This window comes from Gigantopelta aegis, chromosome 5 (genome assembly GCF_016097555.1).
Source record: "Gigantopelta aegis isolate Gae_Host chromosome 5, Gae_host_genome, whole genome shotgun sequence".
NCBI lineage: Eukaryota > Metazoa > Mollusca > Gastropoda > Neomphalida > Peltospiridae > Gigantopelta > Gigantopelta aegis.
In genome coordinates this window covers 29330990-29358523 of record NC_054703.1, presented here as the reverse complement: position 1 = coordinate 29358523, position 27534 = coordinate 29330990, and the positions used below count along the sequence as shown (strand labels likewise).

Below are 27534 nucleotides of genomic sequence, written 5' to 3'. Positions count from 1 at the left end.
AGTGTAATATACACAGTGTGTAGAACCCGTGTATATAATCACATCAAACTTAGTGTAATATACACAGTGTGTAGACCCCATGTATATAATCACACCAGACTTAGTGTAATATACACATTGTGTAGACCACGTGTGTATAATCACATCACTTACTGTAAATATATACTGTGTAGACCCCGAGTATATAATCACATCAGACTTAGTGTAAATATACACTGCGTAGACCCCGTGTATATAATCACATCAGATTTAGTGTAAATATACACACTGTGTAGAGACCCCGTGTATATAATCACATCAGACTTAGTGTAAATATACACAGTGTGTAGAGACCCCGTGTATATAATCACATGAGACTTAGTGTAAATATACACACTGTGTAGAGACCCCGTGTATATAATCACATGAGACTTAGTATAAATATACACAGTGTGTAGACCCCGTGTATATAATCACATCAGACTTAGTGTAAAAATAAACACAGTGTAGACCCCGTGTACATAATCACACCAAACTTAGTGGAAATATACACAGTGTAGACCCCGTGTATATAATCACACCATACTTAGGGTAAATGTACACCCTGTGTAGGCCCCGTGCATATAATCACATCAGGCGTCAGACAGCGTAATATATACACAGTGTAGTCTCTAAACTCCATGTATATAATTGCTACATTGATTAGTGATTACTATATGAGATATTTGTTATTGGCGAACTCGATAATTATCAATCTAAAAGGAATTTTTAGTTGAACCTCGGATTAATGTTGTATTAGAGCGGGAAGTTATACTTACGTAGAAAGGCATTCCGTGTTTTCACTATAGATTTATCTCTGACGGCAGAGAGCCATCATAACGGTTCAAATGTCCGTCTAGCTCTCGGACGGCACAGTAATCGGGCTAGCTATACAGTTATCTCTGACTGAGAGAGCCATCATAACCGTCCACATGTCCGTCTAGCTCTCGAACGGCAGAGTACTCGGGCTAGCTATACAGCTATCTGCGACTGAGAGAGCCATCATAACCGTCCACATGTCCGTCTAGCTCTCGAACGGCAGAGTACTCGGACTAGCTATACAGTTATCTCTGACTGAGAGAGCCATCATGACCGTCCAAATGTCCGTCTAGCTCTCGAACGGCAGAGTACTCGGGCTAGCTATACAGTTATCTCTGACGGCAGAGAGCCATCATAACCGTCCAAATGTTCGTATAGCTCTCGAACGGCAGAGTACTCGGGCTAGCTATACAGTTATCTCTGACTGAGAGAGCCATCATGACCGTCCAAATGTTCGTATAGCTCTCGAACGGCAGAGTACTCGGGCTAGCTATACAGTTATCTCTGACTGAGAGAGCCATCATGACCGTCCAAATGTTCGTATAGCTCTCGAACGGCAGAGTACTCGGGCTAGCTATACAGTTATCTCTGGCTGAGAGAGCCATCATGACCGTCCAAATGTCCGTCTAGCTCTCGAACGGCAGAGTACTCGGGCTAGCTATACAGCTATCTGCGACTGAGAGAGCCATCATGACCGTCCAAATGTCCGTCTAGCTCTCGAACGGCAGAGTACTCGGGCTAGCTATACAGCTATCTGCGACTGAGAGAGCCATCATGACCGTCCAAATGTTCGTATAGCTCTCGAACGGCAGAGTACTCGGGCTAGCTATACAGCTATCTGCGACTGAGAGAGCCATCATGACAGTCCAAATGTTCGTATAGCTCTCGAACGGCAGAGTACTCGGGCTAGCTATACAGCTATCTGTGACTGAGAGAGCCATCATGACCGTCCACATGTCCGTCTAGCTCTCGAACGGCAGAGTACTCGGGCTAGCTATACAGTTATCTCTGACTGAGAGAGCCATCATGACCGTCCAAATGTCCGTCTAGCTCTCGAACGGCAGAGTACTCGGGCTAGCTATACAGCTATCTGCGACTGAGAGAGCCATCATGACCGTCCACATGTCCGTCTAGCTCTCGAACGGCAGAGTACTCGGGCTAGCTATACAGCTATCTGTGACTGAGAGAGCCATCATGACCGTCCACATGTCCGTCTAGCTCTCGAACGGCAGAGTACTCGGGCTAGCTATACAGTTATCTCTGACTGAGAGAGCCATCATGACCGTCCAAATGTTCGTATAGCTCTCGAACGGCAGAGTACTCGGGCTAGCTATACAGTTATCTCTGACTGAGAGAGCCATCATGACCGTCCAAATGTTCGTATAGCTCTCGAACGGCAGAGTACTCGGGCTAGCTATACAGTTATCTCTGGCTGAGAGAGAGATCATAACCGTCCAAATGTCCGTCTAGCTCTCGAACGGCAGAGTACTCGGGCTAGCTATACAGTTATCTCTGACGGCAGAGAGCCATCATAACCGTCCAAATGTCCGTCTAGCTCTCGAACGGCAGAGTACTCGGGCTAGCTATACAGTTATCTCTGAAGGCAGAGAGCCATCATAACTGTCCACATGTCCGTCTAGCTCTCGAACGGCAGAGTACTCGGGGTAGCTATACAGTTATCTCTGAAGGCAGAGAGCCATCATAACTGTCCACATGTCCGTCTAGCTCTCGAACGGTAGAGTACTCGGGCTAGCTATACAGTTATCTCTGACGGCAGAGAGCCATCATAACTGTCCACATGTCCGTCTAGCTCTCGAACGGCAGAGTACTCGGGCTAGCTATACAGTTATCTCTGAAGGCAGAGAGCCATCATAACCGTCCACATGTCCGTCTAGCTCTCGAACGGCAGAGTACTCGGGGTAGCTATACAGTTATCTCTGAAGGCAGAGAGCCATCATAACCGTCCACATGTCCGTCTAGCTCTCGAACGGTAGAGTACTCGGGCTAGCTATACAGTTATCTATGGTTGAGAGAGCGAACATAACCGTACAAATGTCCGTCTAGCTCTCGAACGGCAGAGTACTCGAGCTAGCTATACAGTTATCTCTGACTGAGAGAGCGAACATAACCGTCTAAATATCCGTCTTGCTCTCGAACGGCAGAGTACTCGGGCTAGTTATACAGTTATCTCTGAAGGCAGAGAGCCATCATGACCGTCCAAATGTCCGTCTAGCTCTCGAACGGCAGAGTACTCGGGCTAGCTATACAGTTATCTCTGGCGGCAGAGAGCCATCATAACCGTCCAAATGTCCGTCTAGCTCTCGAACGGCAGAGTACTCGAGCTAGCTATACAGTTATCTCTGACTGAGAGAGCGAACATAACCGTCTAAATATCCGTCTTGCTCTCGAACGGCAGAGTACTCGGGCTAGTTATACAGTTATCTCTGAAGGCAGAGAGCCATCATGACCGTCCAAATGTCCGTCTAGCTCTCGAACGGCAGAGTACTCGGGCTAGCTATACAGTTATCTCTGGCGGCAGAGAGCCATCATAACCGTCCAAATGTCCGTCTAGCTCTCGAACGGCAGAGTACTCGGGCTAGCTATACAGTTATCTCTGAAGGCAGAGAGCCGTCATAACCGTACAATTGTCCGTCTAGCTCTCGAACGGCAGAGTATTCAGGCTAGCTATACAGTTATCTCTGAGGGCAGAGAGCGATCATAACCGTACAAATGTTCGTCTAGCTCTCGAACGGCAGAGTACTCGGGCTAGCTATACAGTTATCTATGGTTGAGAGAGCCATCATAACCGTCCAAATGTCCGCCTAGCTCTCGAACGGCAGAGTACTCAGGCTATCTATACAGTTATCTTTGAAGGCAGAGAGCCATCATAACCGTCCAAATGTCCGTCTAGCTCTCGAATGGCAGAGTACTCGGGCTAGTTATACAGAGAAACAGTTTGTTCAGTAAAAGGCCTCTAGCCCAAAATACAATCACTTTACACAATTTAAGAGCATGCGTTACATGATTTAGTCACATAACGGTCTGCCATTTAGTTTTATATTATAGTAATAGTAAGGCAGTGCATTTATAAATATTCAGTGTAAAAAAGTTCACCATTCATTCTCAATCTAAATACATAGTATAAGAATTTTGATAAATGTAGTAAAAAAAAATAGTTTTGAGATGACATCAGATTAATGAAGTTAATTGTTAATGGTAGACCAGCATTTACTTCACAAAGGGTGAAATGCACATATTTCTCAAATAACTATATTTTTTGCATACAAATAATACATGGAGCTGATTGTCAATAAAAAAAAACCTGGTTATTATCTTGACAAAAAGTGCATAATCTTCTCTCATATACAATATTATTAAATCTACCTGTATCTACATATAAACCAAAACTATTACATCTAAATTTTTATAATGCAATTTGGAATCTCAAAGGGATATTCATGTGTAAATAATATTCAGCATTTAATAGATTTATACTGGTTATAATAATAGCAAGAATCCGAACCGCTCATAGAGGATGCCCATTCTTGTTGTAGAATATCATATAGTCTTTGCTTAAATACATTAATAAACCTACTGATGTCTCCCACATCCTGGCTTATCCATACAAATCCAAAACCAAGTTTGAAAAGAATGTTTTTAATGTCTGTCGCCCAAGTAGTATGACCTGCATCATCCAGAGATTTAAGCATGACATAACTCTGTCTGGGCAGTCTGAAAAGAGGAAGCTGTATTAATTTACACCAGAATTTGATAGCACGAGTCATGTAAATAAGTTGGAGAGGAGCCCTTCCACACTCACCTAATACCATATCATTTTTTACTGACTTCCCCACCTTTAAAAGGTGTTTACAAAATTTAATCTGAATGTCTTCTATTACCTTGCTTCTAGTAATACCCCAGATTTATGACCCATAAGTTAGAACTGGTGTTATCATAGTATCAAATATTTTAAAGCTAGCTTTCGAATGGCAGAGTACTCGGGCTAGTTCTACAATTACCTCTGACAGAGAAAGCGATCATAACCGTCCAAATGTCCGTTCTAGCTCTCGAATGGCAGAGTACTCTGGTTAGCTCTACAGTTATCTCTGATGGCAGAGAGCGATCATAACCGTACAATTGTCCGTCTAGCTCTCGAACGACAGAGTACTCGGGCTAGTTCTACAATTACCTCTGACAGAGAAAGCGATCATAACCGTACAATTGTCCGTCTAGCTCTCGAATTGCAGAGTACTCTGGTTAGCTCTACAGTTATCTCCGAAGGCAGAGAGCGATCATAACCGTACAATTGTCCGTCTAGCTCTCGAATGGCAGAGTACTCTGGTTAGCTCTACAGTTACCTCAGAAGGCAGAAAGCGATCATAACCGTACAATTGTCCGTCTAGCTCTCGAATGGCAGAGTACTCTACAGTTATCTCCGAAGGCAGAGAGCGATCATAACCGTACAATTGTCCGTCTAGCTCTCGAATTGCAGAGTACTCTGGTTAGCTCTACAGTTATCTCCGAAGGCAGAGAGCGATAATAACCGTACAAATGTCCGTCTAGCTCTCGAATTGCAGAGTACTCTGGTTAGCTATACAGTTATCTCCGAAGGCAGAGAGCGATCATAACCGTACAATTGTCCGTCTAGCTCTCGAACGACAGAGTACTCGGGCTAGTTCTACAATTACCTCTGACAGAGAAAGCGATCATAACCGTACAATTGTCCGTCTAGCTCTCGAATGGCAGAGTACTCTGGTTAGCTATACAGTTACCTCAGAAGGCAGGGAGCGATAATAACCGTACAAATGTCCGTCTAGCTCTCGAATGGCAGAGTACTCTGGTTAGCTATACAGTTACCTCCGAAGGCAGAGAGCGATAATAACCGTACAAATGTCCGTCTAGCTCTCGAACGGCAGAGTACTCGGGCTAGCTATACAGTTATCTCTGACCGAGAGATCGATCATAACCGTTCAAATGTCCGTCTAGCTCTCGAACGGCTGTGTATTCGGACTGGTGTTTACCCAACAGATGTGTGTTGACTGAAGCGCGCGGACATTAAATGTTGCGCTTAATACCTCATGAGGAAATGGTTAAATGAAAACGACAGGTTGACAGCGCTCACTACTTAGCAAGCTTTGTTTTCAGTCGCCACAGTCATCAATCGAACGAAGAGCATTGGCAAAAACTCGCCAGGCTCACATTTACCTTTATCTCTATAAATGCTACAAGTAAAGAGTACCACGCCGTATTATATGGATTTGAATCAGTTTGTGCTTTGTTAATGAAAACACGCAGACTGTTAACACAAAGACGTAATCATTGAGCGTGGTATGGGGGTGCATTCGGGCGGAACGCGGCACATTCGTTTCATATATTTGATGATGTGTTTCAAAACTGTTACAATTCCGGAGAGGGATGGGGCAAGAAGGGCAGAAAAAAATATAAAAAGAAAACTTTTAGTTAACAAACGCACACCACCACCACCACCACCCTCCCTTCGTCTACCTGAAGGAGAATCCCCGTAAATGTACCCCGTGTCTATCCGCCTGTCACACTCACTTATTTTAGACTATACACGGTTATGATTCTCTCTCTACTGTCACACTCACTTATTTTAGACTATACACGGTTATGATTCTCTCTCTACTGTCACCCCACTTATTTTAGACTATACACGGGCATGACTCTCTCCCTCGCTCTCTCGCTCTCGCTCTCTCTCTCTCTCTCTCTCTCTCTCTCTCTCTCTCTCTCTCTCTCTCTCTCTCTCTCTCTCTCTCTCTCTCTCTCTCTCTCTCTCTCAATCTCTACTGTCATACCCACTTATTTTAGACTATATATGGCCGAGTCGTGTCTCCTGTGAGTTATGACAGTCGAAGTGTTCCAAGTTCTGTGTCCTGTGATTAAATATGGCCAAATTGTTCCAAGTTCTGTACCCTGTGAGTCAAGCTGGTCGAAGTGTTCCGAGTTCTGTACCCTGTGGTTAAAGCTGGTCGAAGTGTTCCGAGTTCTGTACCCTGTGAGTCACGCTGGTCGAAGTGTTCCGAATTGGCCATTTGTGGTCTGTCTCAGATGCATATGTAGATTTCGGTCAGTTGCTACAGATATTATAGAGATGGGTCCATGCCACAATGGTCTACCAGTCCCCATGGTATTCTGGTCACGTGATTGTATTTCTAAGTTGTCTGTGTTTCGTGCATAACTTCGGTTGAAGATTTCAAGATTTATGCAGCAATACATATTACATGTCGGGTGCAATCTCTCGTCGTTATCTCTGGATGAGTTTCACTACACGTTATAATCAATAATCTGAATATCTGTGACAATTGTTCATAGTGTGTGCATCCTGTACCAAAGTATTACACTCCAAATAGCAATAGTTTAAATGTTAGACTTTAAAGAGCTTTTGTTTAAATGTTAGACTCCAAAGAGCTTTTGTTTAAATGTTAGACTCCAAAGAACTTTTGTTTAAATGTTAGACTCCAAAGAGGTTTTTTAAATGTTACACTTCAAAAAGCTTTTATTTAAATGTTAGACTCCAAAGAGCTTTTATTTAAATGTTAGACACCAAAGAGCTTTTATTTAAATGTTAGACTCCAAGGAGCTTTTATTTAAATGTTAGACTCCAAAGAACTTTTATTTAAATGTTAGACTCCAAAGAGCTAGTCTAGTTTAAAGTTGTACTCCAAACTTACCAAACAGCTAAAGTTTAAAATTTTAGACATGAAGTAACTGTATAATAAATTGTTAGACACCAAAAAGCTATTTCTTCATTACAGTCGCCGACACTTTATTCTGAGGTACGTTTTTAATTTTGCAGAACATTAATTTGGAATAATTAGAAACACTGTTGCGACGAGAAGCACGTTGAGTAATTGGCACTATAAGCAAACCATTTCAAGCAATATGCTAATGAATATACAGGAATGTGATGGCTAAAAATACTTTACACTGTCTAATAAGACACGTCACTGACTTTTGTCAGGAACTGAACATCACAAAGTCGAATACATAAAACAAATAAACTAAACAAAGAGTACTGAACACCTGGCCAGGCAAACATTATGTCCTCTGTTGACCAGGCAGTCGAATCAGCGCCTTGGACGTTAAATTGGCTCGTCGACAGTTAAGTGTTGTTACCAGTCTAAAATCACCTGCACATGAAATGCCACTGGGTCTTGTAATCACGCGCTCACGAAGTAGCAGACGATATCATTATAAATATGTCCGCCATCTTAAGTGAAAACGACCTTTATGACTGTTATAACTGTCCTCGATATCCACTATTACCCAGGGCCTGTTACCACTGTCTTAGACATCCACTATTACCCAGAAGCTGTTATCACTGTCTTACACATTCACTATTACCCAGGAGCTGTTATCACTGTCTTAGACATCCACTATTACCCAGGAGCTGTTATCACTGTCCTCGACATTCACTATTACCCAAGAGCTGTTATCACTGTCTTAGATATCCACTATTACCCAGGAGCTGTTATCACTGTCTTAGACATCCACTATTACCCAGGAGCTGTTATCACTGTCCTCGACATCCACTATTACCCAGGAGCTGTTATCACTGTCTTAGACATCCACTGTTACCCAGGAGCTGTTATCACTGTCCTCGACATTCACTATTACCCAGGAGCTGTTATCACTGTCTTAGATATCCACTATTTCCCAGGAGCTGTTATCACTGTCCTCGACATTCACTATTACCCAGGAGCTGTTATCACTGTCTTAGATGTTATCACTGTCTTAGACATCCACTATTACCCAGCAGCTGTTATCACTGTCTTAGACATCCACTATTACCCAGGAGCTGTTATCACTGTCCTCGACATTCGCTATTACCCAGGAGCTGTTATCACTGTCCTCGACATCCACTATTACCCAGGAGCTGTTATCACTGTCTTAGACATCCACTATTACCCAGGAGCTGTTATCACTGTCTTAGATATCCACTATTACCCAGGAGCTGTTATCACTGTCTTAGACATCCACTATTACCCAGCAGCTGTTATCACTGTCTTAGATATCCACTATTACCCAGGAGCTGTTATTACTGTCTTAGATATCCACTATTACCCAGGAGCTGTTATCACTGTCTTAGATATCCACTATTACCCAGCAGCTGTTATCACTGTCTTAGATATCCACTATTACCCAGGAGCTGTTATCACTGTCCTCGACATCCACCATTACTCAGGGCCTGTTATCACTGTCCTCGACATCCACTATTACCCAGGGCCTGTTATTACTGTCCTAGACATCCACTATTACCCAGGGCCTATTATCACTGTCCTCGACATCCACTATTACCCAGGAGCTGTTATCACTGTCTTAGACATCCACTATTTCCCAGGGCCTGTTATAACTGCCTTAGACATCCACTATTACCCAGGGCCTGTTATCACTGTCCTCGACATCCACTATTACCCAGGAGCTGTTATCACTGTCTTAGACATCCACTATTACCCAGGGCCTGTTATCAATGTCCTCGACATCCACTATTACCCAGGAGCTGTTATCACTGTCTTAGACATCCACTATTTCCCAGGGCCTGTTATAACTGCCTTAGACATCCACTATTACCCAGGGCCTATTATGACTGTCCTCGACATCCACTATTACCCAGGAGCTGTTATCACTGTCTTAGACATCCACTATTTCCCAGGGCCTGTTATCACTGTCCTCGACATCCACTATTACCCAGGAGCTGTTATCACTGTCTTAGACATCCACTATTTCCCAGGGCCTGTTATAACTGCTTTAGACATCCACTATTACCCAGGAGCTGTTATCACTGTCTTAGACATCCACTATTTCCCAGGGCCTGTTATAACTGCCTTAGACATCCACTATTACCCAGGGCCTATTATGACTGTCCTCGACATCCACTATTATACCCAGGAGCCGTTATCACTGTCTTAGACATCCACTATTTCCCAGGGCCTGGTATCACTGTCCTCGACATCCACTATTACCCAGGAGTTGTTATCACTGTCTTAGACATCCACTATTTCCCAGGGCCTGTTATCACTGTCCTCGATATCCTCTATTACCCAGGAGCTGTTATCACTGTCTTAGACATCCACTATTTCTCAGGGCCTGTTATCACTGTCCTCGACATCCACCATTACCCAGGGCCTGTTATCACTGTCCTCGACATCCACTATTACCCAGGAGCTGTTATCACTGTCTTAGATATCCACTATTACCCAGGAGCTGTTATCACTGTCCTCGACATCCACCATTACCCAGGAGCTGTTATCACTGTCTTAGACATCCACTATTACCCAGGGCCTATTATCACTCTCCTCGACATCCACTATTACCCAGGAGCTGTTATCACTGTCTTATACATCCACTATTACCCAGGAGCTGTTATAACTGCCTTAGACATCCACTATTACCCAGGGCCTGTTATCACTGTCCTCGACATCCACTATTACCCAGGGCCTGTTATCGATGGCTTAGATATCCACTTTTACCCAGGGCCTGTTGTCACTGTCTTAGACATCCACTGTTACCCATACTGTGACATAGTTAGATAAGAGCGTTAGGGATTGGAGATAGCAGTGCATAACAGTAATACAGGTATTGGGGTTAATGCACAACTAGAGAGAGAGAGAGAGAGAGAGAGAGAGAGAGAGAGAGAGAGAGAGAGAGAGAGAGAGAGAGAGAGAGAGAGAGAGAGAGAGAGAGAGAGAGAGAGAGAGAGAGAGAGAGAGAGAGAGAGAGAGAGAGAGAGAGAGAGAGAGAGTGATTCTTTCATATACTACTTGGGTTTGTGTAAGATAAAAATATACCTTATATACAGCGTACTTTCACTTCTATTTTCTATGATTCTTTCATATACTACTTGGTTTTGGGTAAGATAAAAAAAATATCCCTTATACAGAGTGTACTTTGAAAATAGTCCTTATATAGAGTGTACTTTTAAAATATTTCTTATATAGAGTGTATTTTCTGTGATTCTTTCATATACTACTTGGTTGTGTGTAAGATACAAATATTCGTTAAATGGTGTACACTTATAATTGTATTTTCTGTGACACTTTAATATAATACGTGGTTTTGTATAACATAAAAAATATTCGTTAAATGGTGTGCATTTTTAACTGTATTTTCTGGGATATTTTATTACAATACGTGGTTTTTTATAAGATAAAAAATATTCGTTAAATGGTGTGCACTTTTACTTTTATTTTCTGTGACACTTTAATATAATACGTGGTTTTGTATATCATAAAAGATATTCGTTAAATGGTGTGCATTTTTAATTGTATTTTTTGTGACACTTTAAGTATAATACGTGGTTGTGCATAAAATAAAAAATATTCGTTAAATGGTGTGCACTTTTAATTGTATTGTCTGGGACATTTTAATATAATACGTGGTTTTGTATAAGATAAAAGATATTCGTTAAATGGTGTGCACTTTTACTTTTATTTTTTGTGACACTTTAATATAATACGTGGTTTTGTATAAAATAAAAATTATTCATTAAATGGTGTGCACTTTTACTTAAATGGTGTCTATTTACTTTGACACATTAATGTAGGGTTATTTTCAAAAAACTACCTGCTGACATTTCCGTGGATCATTTTCTGCCGAGAATAGAAGAGAAGAAGTTAATCCTGGTGATATCAAACATCACCACGCGATTAACACTCATCATCTGGGCTACAAATAAACACACGCCAGACATTGACTGGTCGTAATTTAAAACGACTTCACGTTTGCCTTTCTTATGTGAAGCGAGTGTTGAAACAGCATACACACGCACACACACACACACACACACACACACACACACACACACACACACACACACACACACACACACACACACACACACACACATATATATATATATATATATATATATGTGTATGTGTATATACGGCGTACACAAAATGTTATAGTACCGCAGCGACACACACAGCCTACACACAATGTTATAGTGTTGGTATTATGTACAGCAGTGACACGCACACACACACAAACACACACACACACACACACAACACCACACACACACAATACCACACACACCACACACACACACAACACCACACACACACAACACCACACACACACAACACCACACACACAAACACACACAACACCATACACAACCACACACACACTCACACACACATATACATACACACACACACACAACACCACATACACACACAAACACACACATACACATACACTCACACAACACCACACACACACACACACAAGCACATACACACATACACACACACACCACACACACACACACATACACACACACACATAGTGTACACAAAATGTTATAGTGTTGGTATTATGTACCGCAGTGACACACACAGCCTACACAAGTACAGAGAGTCTGAGGTTGAAACCCCTTTCGTGAATAAGGAATGATGTGTTGAATAAATACATGAGCTATTACATAAATATGTTACACTCAGTCGGTTATATACCAGTCATCACATAAATAAACTAGTTATCACATAGATACGCACGTTATCATATAGATGCACAAGTTATCACACATATAAACCAGTTATCGCATACATACAGACGTTATCGCATAGATAAATCAGTTATTACAAAGATACACCAGTTATCACATTCATACACCAGTTATCACATAGATACACCAGTTATCACATAGATATACCAGTTATAAAATCGATACACCAGTTATCAGATAGATACACCAGGTATCAAATAGATACACCAGCTGTCATATACATATACCAGTTATCATATAGATATACCAGTTATCATATAGATACATCAGTTATCAGGTAGATATACCAGTTATCAGATAGATATACCAGTTATCAGATAGATACACCAGTTATCAGATAGATACACCAATTATCAGACTGATTGCAAACATATTTTATTGTACAAAGAACAAAAGAATTGGGCACAAGTTTGACAACTATATTCATACAATATACATGGCGACCTATATTACATAGCTGTAAATATAAATTACATGTATACATTCAATGATAACCAATGTAAGGAAATGTATTGTATACAAAATAATGTAAAGGAAAGAAAAACAAATATGATACAAAAGATTACACAAATAGTATATCACGTGCAGTTAAATTCGCTATCACATTTACAAATAATCCTTTTGGTAATTTAAATAATACTTTATTAATCAAAACGATGAGGTTTTTTTATATATATTTGAACATAAGTAAATATTTCTTTATTATTGGCATCGCTTAATGTGCTTCTACCATATAACAGTAACTGTAAATCTATTGGTTGAAAAAGCTGTAAGGAATTATATAGAATCAGTCTCTGTTATTCATATTGTTTACATTGTAAGAAAAAATGGATATTGGTTTCTAATCTGTATCCACAGATACATGAGATCAGATAGATACACCAGTTATCAGATATATGCACCAGTTATTAAACAAATACACCAGTTATCAGATAGATACATCGGGTATCAAACAGATACACCCGTTATCAGATATATACACCAGTTACCACATGAATACACCAGTTATTAAACATATACACGAGACATGTGATACAAACGTTGTCTACAGTGTATACGTATTATAACTTATTATAATCAACAGTTGGGTTATTTATTAAAGTGAAATATTAAAGTCTACCAAAATCACTTGATTTGAATAATTTTAACGGGACATTCCTGACGTCATTGTCCTTGTAGCATGTTCCAGTCTAATAGCCCATCCCACATCATAAACAAAACACATTTCCTTGACTAGAATATCAGGTGATCTATAGTCAACACATTCCATATCATAAACTAAACACATTTCCTTGACTAGAATATCAGGTCATCTATAGACAACACATTCCACATCATAAACAAAACACATTTCCTTGACTAGAATAGCAGGTGATCTATAGTCAACACATTCCACATCATAAACTAAACACATTTCCTTGACTAGAATATCAGGTGATCTATAGTCAACACATTCCACATAACAAACTAAACAAATTTCCTTGACTAGAATATCAGGTGATCTATAGTCAACACATTCCACATCATAAACAAAACACATTTCCTTTACTAGAATACCAGGTGATCTATAGTCAACACATTCCACATCATAAACTAAACACATTTCCTTGACTAGGATACCAGGTGATCTATAGACAACACATTCCACATCATAAACTAAACACATTTCCTTGACTAGGATACCAGGTGATCTATAGTCAACACATTCCATATCATAAACTAAACACATTTCATTGACTAGGATATCAGGTGATCTATAGTCAACACATTCCACATCATAAACTAAACACATTTCATTGACTAGGATATCAGGTGATCTATAGTCAACACATTCCACATCATAAACTAAACACATTTCATTGACTAGGATATCAGGTGATCTATAGACAACACATTCCATATCATAAACTAAACACATTTCATTGACTAGGATATCAGGTGATCTATAGTCAACACATTCCACATCATAAACTAAACACATTTCCTTGACTAAAATATCGTGTCATCTATAGTGACCATTATCTGTAGTATCTCTTTGTGCTTAGTTTAATAATTTTATACTTCCTTTTCAAATTATTGTTTTGACATTATGCAAATACTTAATAATAATAAACATAATTAATAAAATATATCTTAAAATATATCCTTGTATATGTGTACATGACACCCACGTGTACTCCTGAATGCATCTAAAAGCAACTGAATTTTCAAAAAATTTAAAAAAAAAAAAAACTATTATGGGGGAGCATGCCCCCGAACCCCCTTGCATTTTCTCCCCCTTTGTGGGCTCAGTTTACGTCAAACTGTTTTGCCAATCCTCTGAACAAAACTCCTGGGAGAAACACTGAATTAGTCAACACGAGTTCGCTCGTCCAGTGTTTGTAGTACACCAAGCTGGTTGCTATCTTGCAATTATCCCCTACGTATCAAATAATATATAATTATGAGCTATTGTTATTAGCTATTACAATGTTTGGCTATTGTTAAGTTATTTTCCTAAACATATATGTCAAAAATTAAAAACATTATGAATCACAAGTGGGTATCTGCAACTAACACCCCAACTTCACCCCACCTCACCCTATACGTTCCTCCGCCAACCTCGGTTTCCGTAGTAATAGCATCAGCCCATTGGGCTATTTCTTGTTCCAGTTAGTGCTCCGCATCTGGTGTAACAAAGGCCGTGGTATGTACTATCCTGTATGTGGGATGGCGCATATAAAAGATCCCTTGCTGCTAATCGAAAAGAGTAGCCCATGAAGTGCCGACCGCGGGTTTCCTCTCTCAATACCTGTGTGGTCCTTAACCATATGTCTGACGCAATATAATCGTAAATAAAATGTGTTGAGCGCGTCGTTAAATAAAACATTTCCTTTCCTAATAGCATCAGCAACTCACACATTGGTGGGAAAGAGGGTAATTCATAGGACGGGACGATGGTGGGTACTGGGTTCGAATCCCTGTACTGGCTCCCACCAAGAGTACGTTTTAACGGCTAGGAGCAAGTTAAAATTTGTTTTTGTTTAACGACACCACTAAAGCACAATGATTAATTAATCTTCAGCTATTGTGTGTCAAACATTTGGTAATTTTGACGTATAGTCTTAGAGAGGAAACCCGCTACATTTTTCCATTAGTTTCAAAGTGGTATTTTATATGCACCATGCCACAGACAGAATAGCATATACCACGGCCTTTGATATACCAGTCGTGTGCACTTGTTGCAACAAAAATAGCCCAATGGTTTACCGAAGGACATCGCTACTAGAGCGACCGCGAATAAATTACCACTGGGCTACGCCCTACCCCTGATTAAGTACAATGTCACTATATCGACATATCTCTCACTAGTTACTAACTAACTACCAGCCCACTGTCCAGGACTGACAGCCCAGGCAGCGTACGTGTGTACTCAGGGTTGTGTGTCTTAACTTTAAATGAACTTAAAGTGAATGTGCGCTCAAAAAATAAGTGAAACTGTATGCAGTAGTAGCAACAAAGAAAACAAATTTACTTACCGTATAGAGTATTGAATACATCCAAAATTTTCTTCTTTTGAAAATCTGTCAGCGCAGTTCCAGCCATCTTATTTGTGGTCTGTTTTTTTCAAAATAAAACCGTTGCTTGATATCTGCGAGTGAGTGAGTAAGCTGTGAACGGGTGAGCGACCTGCACGACTAACAGCTCCGGTAGCAGACGACGCTAGCTCTGGCAGAAGGGGGTTGAAAGAAAGAGCGGGAAATGGCACGAGAGTTGTCCGTGAATCCACAGATGATAATAACCCGAGCCTCGGAAAAACAGAGTTTGTAAAACCTACAGATCGATACTTTTTAGTAGCAATCACGTGACCATTCTCGTGAGAATTCATCACGTGATCAACTGTCATTCGCGGCGCGTTCAGTCGGCTGCCGGTAAAGAGCAGACGACAGTTGAAGTTGATGGGAGTTGTGTCAAGTGTAGATCTATACGAATTTCTGCTGTAACTCAATCAATACAGAGAGCGGTGCGTGTTGTCTGGTGGTAGGTCGAGGGATCGATACCACTGCCTGGCTTTTTCTTCTTCTTCTTTTTTTTCTTCTTCTATCAACAATGTTTGCACAACATTAGATATTTGAGTCAAGTGTAGATGTTCTAGAATATCTCTACTGTAACTCAGTACAAATGTAGACCCAAAATAACGTCCGTAACTCAATATACACATGTATGTGTTGAAGTTTAGGAATATCTTTACTCTAACTCGATATAAGTGTTCATGTTTATGAATTTATCTACTCTAATTCGATATAAGTGTAGATGGATAGGAATGTATCTACTCTAACTCGATATAAGTTTAGATGAATGGGAATTTCTCCGTTCTAACTCGATATAAGTGTAGATGAATGGGAATTTATCTACTCTAACTCGATAGAAGTTTAGATGAATGGGAATTTCTCTACTCTAACTGGATATAAGTGTAGACGTACAGAGATTTATCTACTCTAACTCAATATAAGTGTAGATGAATAGGAATTGTATCTACTCTAACTGGATATAAGTGTAGACGTACATAGATTTCTCTACTCTAACCGATATAAGTGTAGATGAATAGGAACTGTATCTCCTCTAACTGGATATAAGTGTAGACATACAGAGAGTTCTCTACTCTAACTCGATATAAGTGTAGATGGATAGGAATTTATGTACTCTAACTCGATATAAGTGTAGATGAATAGGAATTGTATCTACTCTAACTGGATATAAGTGTAGACATACAGAGAGTTCTCTACTCTAACTCGATATAAGTGTAGATGGATAGGAATTTATCTACTCTAACTCTATTTAAGTTTAGATGAATGGGAATTTCTCTATTCTAACTCGATATAAGTGTAGATGAATGGGAATTTATCTACTCTAACTCGATATAATTGTAAACGTACAGGAAATTATCTACTGTAGTTTATATAACTGTAGATGAACAGGAATGTATCTATTTTATCTCGATATAACTGTGAATGACCAGGAATGTCTCTACTCTAATTCAATATAAGTGTAGATGATTAGCAATTTCTCTAATCTAAATCAAAATAAAGTGTAGACGGACAAGACTTTCTCTGTCGTAACATGATATGTAGTGCAGTAATGTACGCCAGTGGTAGAACGCCTGCCTGGGGTTCGATGAATTGGCGAATCGATCATCACAAATGATCGACACTTGTTCTCCTCAAAGTACCTGTGGTGGACACCAAGTAGCTCATTCCTTTCTTTTCCAGTCAAAATCAGCACCTAGTGTTTCTTCGCATTGAGACTTGAGAATAAAAGTAAAGTTTGTTTTGTTTAACGACACCACTAGAGCACATTGATGTACTAATCATCAGCTTTTGTATGTCAGACATTTTGTAACTTTGACGTCGAATTTTAGAGAAGAAACCCGCTCATGTTTCCATTAGTAATAAGAAATCTTTTATATGCACCACCCAACAGACAGGATAGCACATGCCACGGTGTATGATATACCAGTCGTGGTGCACTGTGTGAGACAAGAAATATCCCAATGGACCCACTGAAGAGGATTGATCCTCGACCGACCATGCATCAAGCGAAAACTTGATCACAGCGCTGCGTCTTCAGCATCTTGGTCTTGCGGCGAGGACTGGCTCGTTTCGCTACAGATAGTTGGCAATCGGTGCGATCAGGGGGATTCTGTCTCCCCACCACTTGCCATATGCAAATGAGCCATATTACTAGAGGGGGTCCAGAGCGAAGTTCACACAGTCAGTAGTGAGTGTGTCCACCTTGAGCATTGATACAGGGCTGGCACAGTCGTCTCATTGAGACCATTAAACGCTGGAGAAAGTTCCTGGGAATGCCTGTTTTGCAGATGCGTTTTTCGGATCCATGTTTCTTGGCGAGGGGTGGGTGGTCGATCGTTACGGGGACGGTCCCTGACCTGGTTGTTTTGTTGATATCGTTGCCATACGTGCCATATGGTGTTTCTGTGGACGTTGATTTGACGTGCGACGTCACGTTGCGAGGTCCCAGACTCGCCATCTGTCATTTTCACTGAGGCGTGACATGACTAAATTGCATCAAACATTTCACTAATGGTGTTTTTCTCTTGTCTGGACTTGTTAAGGCTACTAAGAGTGGCAATGATTTGCGACTGAATGCCTGGCCTTTTATGGTGAACACTGGACACGATTTCTCCCGAATATTCCATGTTGCTTGCACAAAGCACGCATTTGCTGCAACAACTGCTTGGTTGCATTTCTTCGATATATATATATATATATATATATATATATATAGATAGATATATAGATAGATAGATAGATAGATAGATAGATAGATAGATAGATATACTTAGACAAAAACATTTTATATATAGATAGATAGACAGATAGATAGATAGATATACTTAGACAAAAACATTTAGCAATTCGGTAAATGTGCTAGCATAAGCGTACGAGACAGAGGGGGGCACACACACATTCCCGTTTTAGAGCAAAACCTGAAATTCGGGCGAAAATTATACAGATATTCAGCAAAAATGTGCTAACCTGAGACCTTTCTACGATATATTTCCATCATTCTACCCTCAAAATTAGTTGTAGTGATTCGGTAACAACCCTATATAGCTGTTTGGTAGTATTACCAATATATATAAATGTTGTTATGCAGAATCGGGCATTTTTGTTTAATTCGGGCAAAAGCCAGCCTGCACCACGTACAAAAACGAGAGACTGTATGCCAATATGTGCTTAAATAAAAGAAAACTATTGACTTACAAACTAAACTCAGACGCTGGATTTAATTAAGGCATCATTTGTCAGTGTAAGTAACAGGAGATTTTTCAATACAAAATGAAATGTGTCAATGTCAAGTTGCTTCGGGGTCCATACACGAAAATTTGAAAATTACCAGTAACATGTCTGAGCACATTGGGCATTGAGAGTGGTACAACGTCACTTCGTGCACTGAACGTGACCGATGTGGTGGTGGTAGCGTCACGGTGTGGGCAGGAATTCATCACATCAGACAAAACAACCTCATTTTCATCATTCATGGGAATCTGAATGCTCGGCATTACAGTGACGAAATCATCACACCAGTTGTCATTCCGTTCATGTAGCAGCATCCAGACGTTTTGTTTCAAAAGGACAATACACGCCAGCATTCAGCCAGACGAACGACTGGACTTCTTCAGAGGAACAATACTGAGGGACTACACTGGTTTACATGATCGTCTGACTTGTTTTCTATTGTGCTGGTATGGGATGTGTTGTGTCGTAGGGTGCTTTACCTCGTGAATGGATCTCTAGCACTATTCCAGAGATCTCCTGTCCGACCAGAAGCATGATCCGACGTTGTACCGCTGTCAACATGCAATTCCCAAGGTGCTCAGGCACGGTACTGACAATTTCAGATGTTCGTGTATAGACCCCCAAGCACCATTTCACGACGTGACAGTCACACATGACCCACAAGCACAATTTAACGACGTGACAGTTATACATGACCCCAAGCACCATTTAAAGACGCTACAGTCACACATGATACTCTAGCATCATTTAACGATGTGTCACACATGATACTCTAGCATCATTTAACGATGTGTCACACATGACCCCCCAAGCACCATTTAACAACGTGTCACACATGACACCCAAGCACCATTTAACGATGTGGCACACATGACCCCTAAGCACCATTTAACGATGTGTCACACATGATACCCAAGCACCATTTAACGATGTGTCACACATGACCCCCAAGCACCATTTATCGACGTGACAGTCACACCTGACCCCCAAGCACCAGTTAACGGCATGACAGTCACACCTGACCCCAAGCACCATTTAACGACGTGACAGTCACACATGATACCCAAGCACCATTTAACGACGTGACAGTCACACATGACCCACAAGCACCATTCAACGACGTGGCAGTTACACATGACCCCCAAGCACCATTTAACGACGTGACAATCACACATGACTCCCAAGCACCTTTTAACGACGTGACAGTCATACATGACCACCAAGCACCATTTAACGACGTGACAGTCACACATGATACCCAAGCACCATTTAACGACGTGACAGTCACACATGATACCCAAGCACCATTTAACGACGTGACCGTCACACATGACCCCCAAGCACCATTTAACGATGTGTCACACATGATACCCAAGCACCATTTAACGACGTGACAGTCACACATGACACCCAAGCACCATTTAACGATGTGACAGTCACATATGATACCCAAGCATCATTTAACGATGTGACAGTCACACATGATACCCAAGCACCATTTAACGATGTGACAGTCAGACATGACCACCAAGCACCATTTAACGACGTGACAGTCACACATGATACCCAAGCACCATTTAACGATCTGACAGTCACACATGACACCCAAGCACCATTTAACGACCTGTCACACATGATACCCAAGCATCATGTAACGACGTGACAATCACACATCACACCCAAGCACCATTTAACGATGTGACAGTCACACATGATACCCAAGCACCATTTAACGATGTGACAGTCACACATGATAACCAAGCACCATTTAACGACGTGACAGTCACACATGATACTCAAGCACCATTTAACGATGTGTCACACATGACACCCAAGCACCATTTAACGACGTGACAGTCACACATGACACCCAAGCACCATTTAACGATGTGACAGTCACATATGATACCCAAGCATCATTTAACGATGTGACAGTCACACATGATACCCAAGCACCATTTAACGATGTGACAGTCAGACATGACCACCAAGCACCATTTAACGACGTGACAGTCACACATGATACCCAAGCACCATTTAACGATCTGACAGTCACACATGACACCCAAGCACCATTTAACGACCTGTCACACATGATACCCAAGCATCATGTAACGACGTGACAATCACACATCACACCCAAGCACCATTTAACGATGTGACAGTCACACATGATACCCAAGCACCATTTAACGATGTGACAGTCACACATGATAACCAAGCACCATTTAACGACGTGACAGTCACACATGATACCAAAGCACCATTTAACGATGTGTCACACATGACACCCAAGTACCATTTAACGACGTGACAGTCATACATGATACCCAAACACCATTTAACGACGTGCCAGTCACACATAACACCCAAGCATTATTTAACGACGTGTCACACATGATACCCAAGCACCATTTAACAACCTAACAGTCACACATGATATCCAAGCACCATTTAACGACGTGACAGTTACACATGACACTCAAGCACCATTTAACGACGTGACAGTCAGACATGACACCCAAGCACCATTTAATGACCTGACAATCACACATGGCACCCAAGCACCATTTAACATTGTGACTGTCACACATGACCCACAAGCACCATTTAACGACGTGACAGTCACACATGATACCCAAGCACCATGTAACGACGTGACAGTCATACATGACCCCCAAGCACCATTTAACGACGTGACAGTCACACATGATACCCAAGCACCATTTAACGACGTGACAGTCACACATGATACCCAAGCACCATTTAACGACGTGACCGTCATCCATGACCCCCAAGCACCATTTAACGATGTGTCACACATGATACCCAAGCACCATTTAACGACGTGACAGTCACACATGACACCCAAGCACCATTTAACGATGTGTCACACATGATACCCAAGCACCATTTAACGACGTGACAGTCACACATGACACCCAAGCACCATTTAACGATGTGACAGTCACATATGATACCCAAGCATCATTTAACGATGTGACAGTCACACATGATACCCAAGCACCATTTAACGATGTGACAGTCAGACATGACCACCAAGCACCATTTAACGACGTGACAGTCACACATGATACCCAAGCACCATTTAACGATCTGACAGTCACACATGACACCCAAGCACCATTTAACGACGTGTCACACATGATACCCAAGCATCATGTAACGACGTGACAATCACACATCACACCCAAGCACCATTTAACGATGTGACAGTCACACATGATACCCAAGCACCATTTAACGATGTGACAGTCACACATGATACCCAAGCACCATTTAACGACGTGACAGTCATACATGACCCCCAAGCACCATTTAACGACGTGACAGTCACACATGATACCCAAGCACCATTTAACGACGTGACAGTCACACATGATACCCAAGCACCATTTAACGACGTGACCGTCATCCATGACCCCCAAGCACCATTTAACGATGTGTCACACATGATACCCAAGCACCATTTAACGACGTGACAGTCACATATGACCCCCAAGCACCATTTAACGATGTGTCACACATGATACCCAAGCACCATTTAACGACGTGACAGTCACACATGACACCCAAGCACCATTTAACGATGTGACAGTCACATATGATACCCAAGCATCATTTAACGATGTGACAGTCACACATGATACCCAAGCACCATTTAACGATGTGACAGTCAGACATGACCACCAAGCACCATTTAACGACGTGACAGTCACACATGATACCCAAGCACCATTTAACGATCTGACAGTCACACATGACACCCAAGCACCATTTAACGACGTGTCACACATGATACCCAAGCATCATGTAACGACGTGACAATCACACATCACACCCAAGCACCATTTAACGATGTGACAGTCACACATGATACCCAAGCACCATTTAACGATGTGACAGTCACACATGATACCCAAGCACCATTTAACGACGTGACAGTCATACATGACCCCCAAGCACCATTTAACGACGTGACAGTCACACATGATACCCAAGCACCATTTAACGACGTGACAGTCACACATGATACCCAAGCACCATTTAACGACGTGACCGTCATCCATGACCCCCAAGCACCATTTAACGATGTGTCACACATGATACCCAAGCACCATTTAACGACGTGACAGTCACATATGACCCCCAAGCACCATTTAACGATGTGTCACACATGATACCCAAGCACCATTTAACGACGTGACAGTCACACATGACACCCAAGCACCATTTAACGATGTGACAGTCACATATGATACCCAAGCATCATTTAACGATGTGACAGTCACACATGATACCCAAGCACCATTTAACGATGTGACAGTCAGACATGACCACCAAGCACCATTTAACGACGTGACAGTCACACATGATACCCAAGCACCATTTAACGATCTGACAGTCACACATGACACCCAAGCACCATTTAACGACGTGTCACACATGATACCCAAGCATCATGTAACGACGTGACAATCACACATCACACCCAAGCACCATTTAACGATGTGACAGTCACACATGATACCCAAGCACCATTTAACGATGTGACAGTCACACATGATACCCAAGCACCATTTAACGACGTGACAGTCACACATGATACCCAAGCACCATTTAACGATGTGTCACACATGACACCCAAGTACCATTTAACGACGTGACAGTCATACATGATACCCAAACACCATTTGACGACGTGCCAGTCACACATAACACCCAAGCATTATTTAACGACGTGTCACACATAATACCCAAGCACCATTTAACAACCTAACAGTCACACATGATATCCAAGCACCATTTAACGACGTGACAGTTACACATGACACTCAAGCACCATTTAACGACGTGACAGTCAGACATGACACCCAAGCACCATTTAATGACCTGACAATCACACATGGCACCCAAGCACCATTTAACATTGTGACTGTCACACATGACCCACAAGCACCATTTAACGACGTGACAGTCACACATGATACCCAAGCACCATGTAACGACGTGACAGTCATACATGACCCCCAAGCACCATTTAACGACGTGACAGTCACACATGATACCCAAGCACTTTTTAACGACGTGACAGTCACACATGATACCCAAGCACCATTTAACGACGTGACCGTCATCCATGACCCCCAAGCACCATTTAACGATGTGTCACACATGATACCCAAGCACCATTTAACGACGTGACAGTCACACATGACACCCAAGCACCATTTAACGATGTGACAGTCACATATGATACCCAAGCACCATTTAACGATGTGACAGTCACACATGATACCCAAGCACCATTTAACGATGTGACAGTCACACATGATACCCAAGCACCATTTAACGACGTGACAGTCATACATGACCCCCAAGCACCATTTAACGACGTGACAGTCACACATGATACCCAAGCACCATTTAACGACGTGACAGTCACACATGATACCCAAGCACCATTTAACGACGTGACCGTCATCCATCACCCCCAAGCACCATTTAACGATGTGTCACACATGATACCCAAGCACCATTTAACGACGTGACAGTCACACATGACCCCCAAGCACCATTTAACGATGTGTCACACATGATACCCAAGCACCATTTAACGACGTGACAGTCACACATGACACCCAAGCACCATTTAACGATGTGACAGTCACATATGATACCCAAGCATCATTTAACGATGTGACAGTCACACATGATACCCAAGCACCATTTAACGACGTGACAGTCACACATGATACCCAAGCACCATTTAACGATCTGACAGTCACACATGACACCCAAGCACCATTTAACGACGTGTCACACATGATACCCAAGCATCATGTAACGACGTGACAATCACACATCACACCCAAGCACCATTTAACGATGTGACAGTCACACATGATACCCAAGCACCATTTAACGATGTGACAGTCACACATGATACCCAAGCACCATTTAACGACGTGACAGTCACACATGATACCCAAGCACCATTTAACGATGTGTCACACATGACACCCAAGTACCATTTAACGACGTGACAGTCATACATGATACCCAAACACCATTTAACGACGTGCCAGTCACACATAACACCCAAGCATTATTTAACGACGTGTCACACATGATACCCAAGCACCATTTAACAACCTAACAGTCACACATGATATCCAAGCACCATTTAACGACGTGACAGTTACACATGACACTCAAGCACCATTTAACGACGTGACAGTCAGACATGACACCCAAGCACCATTTAATGACCTGACAATCACACATGGCACCCAAGCACCATTTAACATTGTGACTGTCACACATGACCCACAAGCACCATTTAACGACGTGACAGTCACACATGATACCCAAGCACCATGTAACGACGTGACAGTCATACATGACCCCCAAGCACCATTTAACGACGTGACAGTCACACATGATACCCAAGCACCATTTAACGACGTGACAGTCACACATGATACCCAAGCACCATTTAACGACGTGACCGTCATCCATGACCCCCAAGCACCATTTAACGATGTGTCACACATGATACCCAAGCACCATTTAACGACGTGACAGTCACACATGACACCCAAGCACCATTTAACGATGTGACAGTCACATATGATACCCAAGCACCATTTAACGATGTGACAGTCACACATGATACCCAAGCACCATTTAACGATGTGACAGTCAGACATGACCACCAAGCACCATTTAACGACGTGACAGTCACACATGATACCCAAGCACCATTTAACGATCTGACAGTCACACATGACACCCAAGCACCATTTAACGACGTGTCACACATGATACCCAAGCATCATGTAACGACGTGACAATCACACATCACACCCAAGCACCATTTAACGATGTGACAGTCACACATGATACCCAAGCACCATTTAACGATGTGACAGTCACACATGATACCCAAGCACCATTTAACGATGTGTCATACATGACACCCAAGTACCATTTAACGACGTGACAGTCATACATGATACACAAACACCATTTAACGACGTGCCAGTCACACATAACACCCAAGCATTATTTAACGACGTGTCACACATGATACCCAAGCACCATTTAACAACCTAACAGTCACACATGATATCCAAGCACCATTTAACGACGTGACAGTTACACATGACACTCAAGCACCATTTAACGACGTGACAGTCATACATGATACCCAAACACCATTTAACGACGTGCCAGTCACACATAACACCCAAGCATTATTTAACGACGTGTCACACATGATACCCAAGCACCATTTAACAACCTAACAGTCACACATGATATCCAAGCACCATTTAACGACGTGACAGTTACACATGACACTCAAGCACCATTTAACGACGTGACAGTCAGACATGACACCCAAGCACCATTTAATGACCTGACAATCACACATGGCACCCAAGCACCATTTAACATTGTGACTGTCACACATGACCCACAAGCACCATTTAACGACGTGACAGTCACACATGATACCCAAGCACCATGTAACGACGTGACAGTCATACATGACCCCCAAGCACCATTTAACGACGTGACAGTCAGTCATAACTTCCATGCACAATTTCACAACGTGACAGTCAGTCATGACCTCCAAACACCATTTAACGATGTGACAGTCACGCGTGACTTCCAAACACCATTTAACGATGTGACAGTCACACATGACCCCCCCCCCCCCACCCAAGCACCATTTAATGATGTGACAGTCACACACACACACACACACACACACACACACACACACACACACACCCGCACCCCCACACCCCAAGCACCATTTAACGTGTATTCAGACGTGTGCGTATTCAGACGCGTGCGTACGTTTTCAGACATGTACGTATTCACACGAATACCTATTCAGACGTCTACGTATTCACATGAGGAACTATTCAGCCGACTTCGTATGAAAACATGGACGTATTTTCACGTGTGCGTATTCAGACATATACGTATTCAGACATATACGTATTCAGACGTATACATATTCAGACATGTACGTATTCAGAAATGTACGTACTGTTTACGTCATCTGTCCAGGGCCTCGCGATACCTATTGTGTCATGGTAAACATCATATCCTGTCTGTCTTTCTTATTTTACTATTTTTTCATGTTTTCAGGTTTGTATCTGATTTAAATCTGGCATGTGATAACGATACGAAGCAACGATGCTCCCGTTATACGTGACTCATCCGGCATCATCCCCTAGATAAACAGATGCACATGTGAATCAATTACACAGATACAAATGTAAATTAGATCAACAGATAATAGATACACAGATACAAATGTAAATT

At 41.8% G+C, this 27534-nt stretch overlaps 1 protein-coding gene across 1 annotated transcript in view; it reads right to left on the bottom strand.

The window, feature by feature from the left end:
* Positions 1 to 16166, bottom strand: part of LOC121373290 (sarcoplasmic calcium-binding proteins I, III, and IV-like) — a 66673-nt gene extending 50507 nt beyond the window's left edge. The window contains exon 1 of the mRNA XM_041499823.1: positions 15889 to 16166. Coding sequence (XP_041355757.1) covers positions 15889 to 15955 — 67 coding nt within the window. The 5' untranslated portion in view covers positions 15956 to 16166. The remainder of the gene's footprint in view (positions 1 to 15888) is intronic.
* Positions 16167 to 27534: the final 11368 nt, after the last annotated feature.